Source organism: Cavia porcellus, unplaced genomic scaffold (genome assembly GCF_034190915.1).
Source record: "Cavia porcellus strain 051 isolate PalLab524CR breed Dunkin Hartley unplaced genomic scaffold, mCavPor4.1 scaffold_16, whole genome shotgun sequence".
NCBI classification, from domain to species: Eukaryota; Metazoa; Chordata; class Mammalia; order Rodentia; family Caviidae; genus Cavia; species Cavia porcellus.
Genome location: NW_026947499.1, coordinates 68,489,624 through 68,499,399, shown reverse-complemented (window position 1 = coordinate 68,499,399; position 9,776 = coordinate 68,489,624). Strand labels below are relative to the sequence as shown.

The 9,776-nt window shown below is 43.8% G+C and overlaps 1 protein-coding gene across 1 annotated transcript; it reads right to left on the bottom strand.

The window, feature by feature from the left end:
- Window positions 1-455: 455 nt before the first annotated feature.
- Window positions 456-8,626, bottom strand: LOC134470812 (uncharacterized). The gene is made up of 3 exons (XM_063227073.1): window positions 8,079-8,626; window positions 4,873-4,942; window positions 456-2,674 (listed from the first exon to the last, which is right to left on the bottom strand). Exons 2-3 carry the CDS (start codon window positions 4,873-4,875, stop codon window positions 1,280-1,282), a joined length of 1,398 nt encoding a protein of 465 aa, XP_063083143.1. The 5' UTR covers window positions 4,876-4,942; window positions 8,079-8,626; the 3' UTR covers window positions 456-1,279.
- Window positions 8,627-9,776: the final 1,150 nt, after the last annotated feature.

The window sequence follows — 9,776 nt, the reverse complement described above, 5'->3', positions numbered from 1 at the left end:
TAGATCTGTAAAGCATTTAGAGTTCTTTTTTATATGAACAGTTTTGCCTTCAATATAGATAACATTCAATTATCTCAAAACAGTAGATATATGTCAAAAACTGGAGTATGACAATGACAAAGAATAAGAGAAATTATAATAACTGAAAAAATACATTCATCAAAGGAAAAATGAATGAGAATTATTTTTAAGAATTTCAACTTCTAAATCTATTTTCAGATTTTTGCAGATGTATTCTAAAACAAACACAGTAAAAACATTTTATGAAGCACTATACATGAATTCAAACAGATTTCAACAAATATTGTGCTGGCAATAGTATATTGAAAATGGGCTCATTAGAAGAAATATATCTCTTTGTGACCCAGCCCATGGATCAATCCATGGGGTATATACCTGGAGGGGGAATGGGGATGAATAAAACAGGGCAGGAGACAAAGAGAGATGGAGACAAGTTGAGGAGTCCAATCAAGTCTCGTTTATTCAGGAAGTGGTCACATCCTTTATGGGCCGAGGGCAGGCTGGTGGGACAGGAAGAGGGTACGGGGTGGTTTCTGATGGGTCATCATGACCTCCGAGTATGTGACATAAACAGGAGAGGATTATGGTTAATATAGGCAGGCGCACTGGGGCTGTTGCGCTGCTCCCTACATCTCCTCCCTTTTTATATTATTTAATCAGGAGTATGGTAGGCCCTGTGAGGACAGCGCCTGTCTTAGGTCAAGGACTTCATTACATGAGTCCAACCAGGTCTTACCCATCATGGGCTTGCAGGACAGCAGTTGGTCCTGTGCCTGTCTTAGGCGGCTGGTGGTGTAACATGTATGTCCTAGTTACCCGTCTCTGGCTGCCTGTCCATTGCCCCAGGGCAGTTGTGCCATATCGTCTTATGGGCCACTTGTGGGAATTCTTTCCCAGCAGGTTTGTTGATCTGCCATCTCCAGCTGGTGATAGTGTACCTGAATGGGCTTTGCCATAAACGCGTCTATCCGGTTATTAATGAGTGTCATAATCCTCTGAAAAATACAAGCACCCACAGAGAGGAGAAGCAGCAGGGCAGCTAGGGGACTCAAAAGGGATGCTAAGTAAGGGAAAAGTCCCCCCCTCACATTGAGGAGAAGGAGTTAGCAGCCATTTGTTGTCACCGCTGTTGAAGTCATTCTTCTTCTATTTCTTGGAGCTTGCCTTACACAACACCAGACTGACTGACATAGAAGCAACATTTTTCCTGTAAGGCAAGACAGATTCCCCCCTGCTCTGTTGTGAGCAGTTCTAGCCCTCACCTGTTTTGTAAGACGACCTCTGCCAGTGAGTCTAATTGGTTTTGGAGACTTTTTAACGTAAAGGATAAAGCTTGAACATCTTCAGACAACTGGTTGGACAGGTCAGCATATTTATCTAAGGCAAAGGCGAGGCCAGCAGTACCCATGGCTACAGTGCCAGTGATGTCCATTCCCACTAAAAGTGGGATCAGTGTTACCACTCGTTTTTGGCGGCCAGCAATGTAATCAAGTGTTGGCACTGGGACAGGTTGGTCACCTGAGACAATATCTATGTCAGGCAGGAGGGAAGCAGTTATGCATGCACCTGTCCAGTTGGCTGGAATATAGGTATAGGCCCTATTATTACTGCAGACAAAAATGTGTTCTGTTGGGGGGAACAGGGGGCCTATATGATTGACAAATTGAACACAGGCAGTGGACAGGAGATGGCCCATATCTATAAGGGTAGAATCATTTTGGAGAGAGCCCTGTAGGGAGGTCATGGATATGTTGGGTGTTATTAATGGCTGGACTAGAAATGATTGGGAAGGTCTACAGGTAAAATTATGTGGATCACGAGAGGGGTCAATTGTTGAGTTGGAGGGGATGGCTAAGGGCATAGGAGTGCCTAAGGCCATGCACAACCAGCAGTCTTGCGCTAAAGCAGGGTTAATGAGGTTAAGTACATGGTGAGGGGCTAAAAGGATATGATAAGTTTGTGGGTCTAAGTCCATACCCCATGATTTGGGGAAAGCTAACGAGTGGTAATTGATCTTTGGGAATAGACTGTCTTCTATTTCTTTTAGTTTTTCCTCAACATAAAGTTCTCTCATTTTGTCTTGAGGACCTCCCCCATCTGAGACATGGATTGGAGCCCTCTTATACCAACAGACTGGCTTGTTGATTTCACCTTTGCAGGAGGCTTGGGTGTATATGGGGCTTCCTGATACAGAGGGGTTGAAGCCCCAATCACCTCTGGCTGCTGCCATTTTTATTTTTGTAAGTATGGCTTTAAAATGAGTGGCATTATCTAAGCCAGTACAATCTTGTACAGCATCATAACAGGAGCTATGCATCTCTATCTGACATGACTTATACTCCTGTGGGCAAGGCCCTGTTCGGTTATTTTGTTTGGGTATAACTTGGGGTTTAGTTTTGCATTCCCAATTTTGAGTATATCCCCCTGTAGGAGAGGGCCAGGCCCTGAGAACCGCTAGCTTATTACTGCAGTCTATTTGGCTGGTTTGTGTTCCTCCAGACTGAGAAGAGCCTCCTCTGCAGTCACAGGGGGTTCCGTACATGGCTGTCAGCAGTTGTAGTCTGTTTGGCAGGGGTCCAAATCCACCATGGGTGTGGTACAGTCTGAGGAGAAGGCTGAGTAGGCAGCACAGGGCTCTGGGGAATTGTGTCATCTATAAAAGAACACAGGGGGTTGTGCCTCAGGAAATGACATTATTCCTGGGCGTTGCATGGGGTCTTTGAAGAACTGTCTACTTGTTTTACAAGGCACTCGGGTAGCCATCTAGCCTCTCTGTCTTGTTAAGAGTAAACACATACTGAGCCTTATCCCCAGATAAGGACTGGGTTGGGGCCATTCCACGTATTGGTTTGTGGGTCCCTCCAGAAAACAGACGCAAATCGTGTTTGAGCTTGAGTATGCCAAAACTGAGATGCCGCGGAGCAGCCTAAAGCATCCAGGGTCAGAAAATTTAAAATGAAGAGAGCATGTGAAAGGATATTTCTAGGGGACCCCTGGATTGGGTACCATATCCCGCCTTTAATTTTGTCTATGGTGAGTTTAAGGGAACGGTGTGCATGTTCAACAATGCCTTGTCCCTGAGGATTATAAGGTATACCTGTGGTGTGGAGGATATTAAGGCACTTGCAAAATTGGGCAAAGGAGGTAGTGGTATAGCCAGGGCCATTATCAGTCTTGAGCTGTTGAGGACATCCCAGAACTGAGAAGGCTGACAGTATATGGGCTATAATGTGTCTGGCAGCTTCTCCAGTCTGAAGAGTGGCGAAAATGAAGCCACTGTATGTATCAATAATTACACGTATATATTTTAGGTTGCCGAACTCATGGATATGAGTAACATCCATTTGCCACAAGGCGTTAGGGATTAAAACTTTTGGGTTGACTTCCAGGTGTTGAGCAGGTAAGTGGATAGCACATGAAGGGCAATTTTTTACAATTTGTCTGTCTTGCTCACAGGTAATTTTGTGGAGGAGTCAGAGGGTTTGAGCATTGAGGTGGTGTAGCTAATGGGCCTGTTGGGCCTCAGACACCTTAAAGTCATCTGTAGGCTCAAAATGAGTCATAAAGACCTGTGCTCATGTGGCAACATCAGCCAAATGATTTCCTCGGGCAAGGGGCCCAGGGAGGTTGGAATGGGCCCACAGATGACCAATGAAGAACTTATGACAGCGAAGCCATATGAAGTCTTGTAGTTGTTTGAGCAAATTTGCAGCTGGGGAAGCATGACAGATGGTAGAAACAGTCTCTAATAATGGAACAGACTGAGTGAGGTAAGCACTGTCATTATACAGATTGAAGGGTTGGTCGGGGTACTGCAAGAATAGCCTGGAATTCTGCTTACTGGGCAGAAGAGGTGCCTGTCTGGAGGGTAAAAACATTGTCCTGGGATACATAAGCAGCCCTGCCGGAGGAGAGCCATCAGTGAATAACTCCGGAGCGCCAGGAAGAGGTTGTGGAGCTGTGATCTTAGGGAATATAAATGCGTGACAGTTGGCAAAGTCAACCAGCTTATTTGAAGGGTAATGATTGTTGATAGTCCCTGAAAAGGAAGCTAAGGCCATAGGCCACACTTCCGTAGTATCTGAAGTAGCCAGTCCAATTGGTCCTTTCTAAAAGGTTGAATAATAATGTCTGGTTCTTTGCCAAAATAACATTTTGCTTGCTTTCTACCCTGAATTATTTGGTCTGAGACAGCTTGGAAATAAGGCAGGAGTATTCTTTTTGGGGAGACCAATAAATGGACCCACATGAGAGGAGCTTGTTGCCAGAACACCACTGTGGGACAAAGCTTTGTACTGAAAATGAGAAATTGTAAAGGCTGACTGTAGTCCATAAAGGAAACAGTTTGTTGAGCAATAGCCTCTTCTACCTTACTGAGTGCTCTCCTGGCATCAGATGTAAGCTCTCGGGGGGAGGTTGGGTCTATGTCTCCCTGAAGCAGCTCATAAAGGGGCTGTAAGTCATGTTTAGTTAGTTTTAAAAACAGTATCAGTCAATTAATGTCTCCCAGTAGTTTTTGGAAGTCATTAAGCATCTTGAGGCCATCAAGCCTCAGTTGGGGTTTTGGAGAAAGTATTTGAGTGCCTCGTAATTGAAAACCCAAGTATGTATATGGATCAGTAAGCTGTACTTTTATCAGGGGCTATTTTAAGTCTAGCCTCTTGTAAGGCAACCTGTAGTTCCTGGTAGCATGTTAGGGTTTGTTTTTGGTCATCTCCTGCTAAGAGGATGTCATCCATATAATGGACAATATATATATTTGGCCAATGATCTCTGACCAGCTGTATCATGATGGTGACAAAAGACTGACATAGCATAGGGGAATTAGCCATCCCTTGTGGGAGGACTTACCATTGAAATCTGTGCATAGGTGCTCTGAAATTAATCGATGGAAGGCTAAAGGCAAAACGTTTTTGGCCATCTGGATGCAAGGGAATAGAAAAAAAGCAATCTTTAAGATATAACAATTTTAAAATAACCTAAAGGGATAGCACTGGGTGAAGGGAGGCCTGGCTGTAAGGGTCCCATTATGACCACAGTCTTGCTTATCACCCTGAGGTCTTGTAGTAGTCTCCATTTACCTGATTTCTTTTTAATGACAAAAATGGGAGTATTCCATGATGAATCACTAGTTATTTAACTGGTCTTGCACCAGCTGTTGAGCAGCCATAAGTTTTTCAGAGGTAAGGGGCCATTGATTGACCCATACAGGCTCTTCTGATAGCCAGGTAATTTGTTTTGCATGGATTGCAGGAGTGTCAATGGCCCCTATGGAAAATGGCCTAACCCAGCTTTGGCATTTTTAGGGGTGGGAATGATAGGATCTTTAATGCCCATGTTATTTTTTCCTAAGCCCTGTTTTGGCAGGTAGCCCTGGTTTAGCATTTGCGCTGTGACAACATTATTAAGGCTTCCCATAATTAGTCCCATTTGGGAGAGTAGGTCTCTCCCCCATAAATTAAGAGGCAGACTCTCTATGACATAAGGTTGTAAGTATCCCTGATTATCTTTTTGATCTCTCCAAACCAGTTGTTTGGAACTGCCTTGTGGATTTTTTGATTGTCCAATCCCTTGGAGGTGTGTTAAAGTTGTCTCTAAAGGCCAGACAGCAGGCCACTCCTCCTTTTTGATAATGGTAACATCTGTGCCCATATCAATGAGGCCTGAAAAACTTTTTCCATCTAAATGTAGGGTCATGAGGGGCTTTTCTTTGGAGATATGTTGGACCCAATATACATCTGAAGTCCCAGGAAGGGAGTCCCCCCTGTAGGGAGTTATGGACTTGTTAGACATTCAAGCCAATGGCAACAGCAGCAATTGAGCAAGGCGTTGCCCTGCCCTGACTGGTATGACACCAACAAGGGGAGAAGCCATGACTTTTATTTCCCCTATGTAATCACTGTCTACTATCCCAGGCAGAACTTGTAATCCTTTAAGCATAGTACTACTACATCCAACAATAAGTTCAAAAGTCTCTTGGGGAGGGGGTCCATAGAACCCGAGGGGATGACCTGGACACCCATGTCAGGGGTTAATACTGTGTTGAAGGTGGAACAGAGGTCCAATACTGCACTCCCTGGGTTTGCCCTGAAGAGGTCTGAAATGGATTGTTTTGTGCTGGGACAAATCTTGGAGCCCCAGGGGTTTGTGTGGAATTGGGGGCCTGAAGCTGGCCCCATGTCCCGTTTCCCTGTGGGAGAAGAGGGTTGCTGTGAACATCCCTTTTGGATTTGCATTCATTAGTCCAGTGGTCTCCTCATTTGCATCTGGGACATAGCCTTGGTTTTTTTGTAGAGGACTGGTTTTGACTTTTACTTTTGCAATCACGAGCCATGTGGCTACTTTAGCCACATTTGAAACAAGCGGCATCTTTTTTAGGATGAAAGAGGAGCTGTTTAACTGTGCAACCTTGTTGTGCCACAGCCATGGCTAGGCCTTGATGATAAGTAGGCCCAATATCTGCGCATAGGCAAATATAACCCAATAGGTCCTCCTTTTTGTTATGGGGTCGAATTGCAGCTTGACAAGCTGAGGTTGCATTTTCATAAGCCAATTGTTTGACCAGGGCAGAGTTTGTTTCTGTGGAGCTGAAAAGACACTCTGCTGCCTGTAGGAGGTAATCAACAAAGTCTGAAAAGGGCTCCTCAGGCTTTTATTTTATTTGGGTGAGAGACAAGGTAGGCTCACCTCCTGAAGGGAGCCGTTTCCACACTCTAGTGGCTGCCACGTTAATCTGCACAAAGAGGCCCAAATCAAACCACATTTGGGTCTCTTTTGTGGCAAAATCTCCTGTTCCTGTAAGCATAGCGAGGGTCCAGGGGTTTTGCTGTGCAGCGTTATTTCTGGCTATGCCCTCACATTGATAAAAAAAATTCAGATTTCCACAATAGATAATTGCCTCCGGAGAGGGTGGCTTTTGCTAGTCTTTCCACTCATTAGGAATAATACAGCCCTGAGTCAAAGAATCTAGAACCACAATGGTATAGGTGGTAGTTGGGCTGTATTGAGAGAATGCAGCCTTTAACTCTTTTAGGGCTGTCACGGTAAGAGGTATGTGTATCCTAACTGCTTGTGGTTCAATGCCTTCTTCAACATCCCACAGGGGAACAATGGCCTCCATGACTGGGAACACCATTTTGGGCTGGCTGCTGGATGCAGGCGCCATTTTAATAGCACCATGAGGCTTGCCGGAGGCAGGTGCCATCTTAGGGGCACTATAAGGCTGTGTAGCTCAGAGGGCCTGCAATTGAGTTGAAAGATTTTGGCATTCTTTTTCTAGCTGTATCTGTTTTAAAAGATCCCTTTTTCTTTGTTCTAATTCTGCTAGTGTGCTAGAAGGTTGAGGGCCAGCTCTACATACATCATCATAGTCAGGGGGCAGCTTAATGGCGGCCAGTGCCGCAACAGGGTCAGGGTGGTATGTAGAGGCTTGTTGTGCTAGTTGTTCCCAGTTGACCTCTTGAAAATCAGAGAGGTCAGGGTATAAAGACTTATATGAATCCCCATTTGGCCATGGAGGTATGGGGGGGGTGGCGGGCTGCCATCTTGGAACCTGTCAATCATGTCAACAGGAGGAAGTGGTGGCAGATTGCCATCTTGGAGGATCTCTAACAGGTCATCAGCCTCTGCATCTGAGGTCAGAGGCTTCAGATTTTTCTGAGGACAGTTTTGGGGTAGGATTAGCGGTGTCACGAGGGCAGCCTCACCTTGTACAACCATCTGTTCAATCTGAGGATCTGCATGCCTCTGGGTCAGCAGCTCAGAGATTAAATTCCAGTATGCAAAGGTGGTCACCAGAACCTTTTCAGGACCGAAGACCCTATAATAATCTTTTAGAGCATCTCCTACTCTTTTCCACCTCTTGGTATCTATAGAGACCTCTAGGGGGAACCAAGGGCAAACTTTATGGATAAACTGAAAATACTGTAATAATTCTTTTGTTCTAACCTTTACCCCTCTTGTCCTTAATGCCTTGCTAAGGCCTCCCACGAACAATTCATGTTCGCTCAATGCTTGACCCATGTCGGGGAAAGGGGATGGGGTTGTCTTTCACTCACCATGGCTTGGGCGGCAAGTCGGGCGGTCGTCCACACAGGCCTCGGTCCTTGATTCAATTTGCTTTCACTTTCAGCTGGGGTTCTCAAACAGCTCCCTTGTTGACTCCCCTGTGCCAGGAGCCCTCATGCTGGGCACCACTTGATCCGGCCCATGAATCAATCCATGGGGTATATACCTGGAGGGGGAACGGGGATGAATAAAACAGGGTGGGAGACAAAGAGAGATGGAGACAAGTTGAGGAGTTCAATCAAGTCTTGTTTATTCAGGAAGTGGTCGCATCCTTTGGGGCCAAGGGCGTGCTCCGAGTATGTGACATAAGCAGGAGAGGATTATGGTTAATGTAGACAGGCACATTATGTGCCCATAGGAGAGAGCCCCGGGGAGGCAGCACTGGGGATGTCACGCCACTCCCTACATCTTTGTAGGATCAAGAAATGAAATATGTTCCCTCTCTCCCAATGTATTTCCCATACCTATTTTTTCTATTTTGCTAATAAATGAGAAATTAATGATACTATATAATTTTTCTATGAAAATTTGCATTTTAAAAATTTCTTCTCAAACAAAAAATATTTTAAAGTAATGTTAAGCATCTCATCTAAGCCATTTTCTAAGTTTTTGAAATATCATGTGAATATATTTGGTTTTTAAGATAGAAGATTATATATTCTGTAAGGTCAAACATTCCAGAAGAATACTTATTTGATAAGGACAATTACAATTTTATAGAAATGATATGACAATGATATAAATACCTAGATTGATTGTGCATACAAAATGTTAATTGGAGGAATACTGTAAGATATAAGAAATGTGATGCTTATTATTTAGTGTATCTCCTACCTTAACAGATATTTATTAAGAATATTTCATTAAAAGCTACATTGTTCATGTTCTATCATGAAAATAAAATTTTCAGATTTTATTTCCTTTTAAACATAACAGTGATAAAAACTATGAATGTTGAAAACTACAAAATAAGTTAAATAATTTTAGAAGAACCTATTTAAAGATAAAAACAAAAATTAAACTTTAGGACAGCCACAGAATCATTGGCTGCCTCTCCTCTTCACCCAATGAGGTTATAGAAGAAATCAGATTAGAAATATGTCTCACACAAAGAAACAAATGACACCATAATAAAGGAGTTGCTCAGCATATTTAGAGAAGATATAGATTTTAAAAAATAGTACATTAACATAGGAAAGTGATGGAAACCTCAAATGAATAATATAAAAAAGATGTAGAATACATGAAGCAAATTCAAAGAGATGCCCAAGAAAAATTCTATTGAAAGCTGGCAAACCATTTGAATGAGGTGAAGATAGAATTTCAGACCCTGAGAACAGGATCGCAGCTAATAATCATGAAAGGAAAGAAGTTTTAAAAATAACAAGGCAGCATGAAATGACAATTCAACAGCTTCAAGATGATGCTGGGACAGCCACAGTATCATAGGTCACTCTTTGACCCACCCAAAGACAACAGCAGCCCACTGTCAATCAGCAACCCCTTCTATCACCTGCAGAGATGGTGGGTTGATGGGAGACTCAGCAAACTCTCACCCTCACAGAGGACCTCAGTAGGCTTGCAACAGTGTGGTGAATTTTCTCCTCAAATAGAGGATGTCAGTGGGTAAACAGGAGCAGTGGCAAACTGCCCCCAGCTGTAGTACCTTGGCAAGCCCAGCAAGAGTG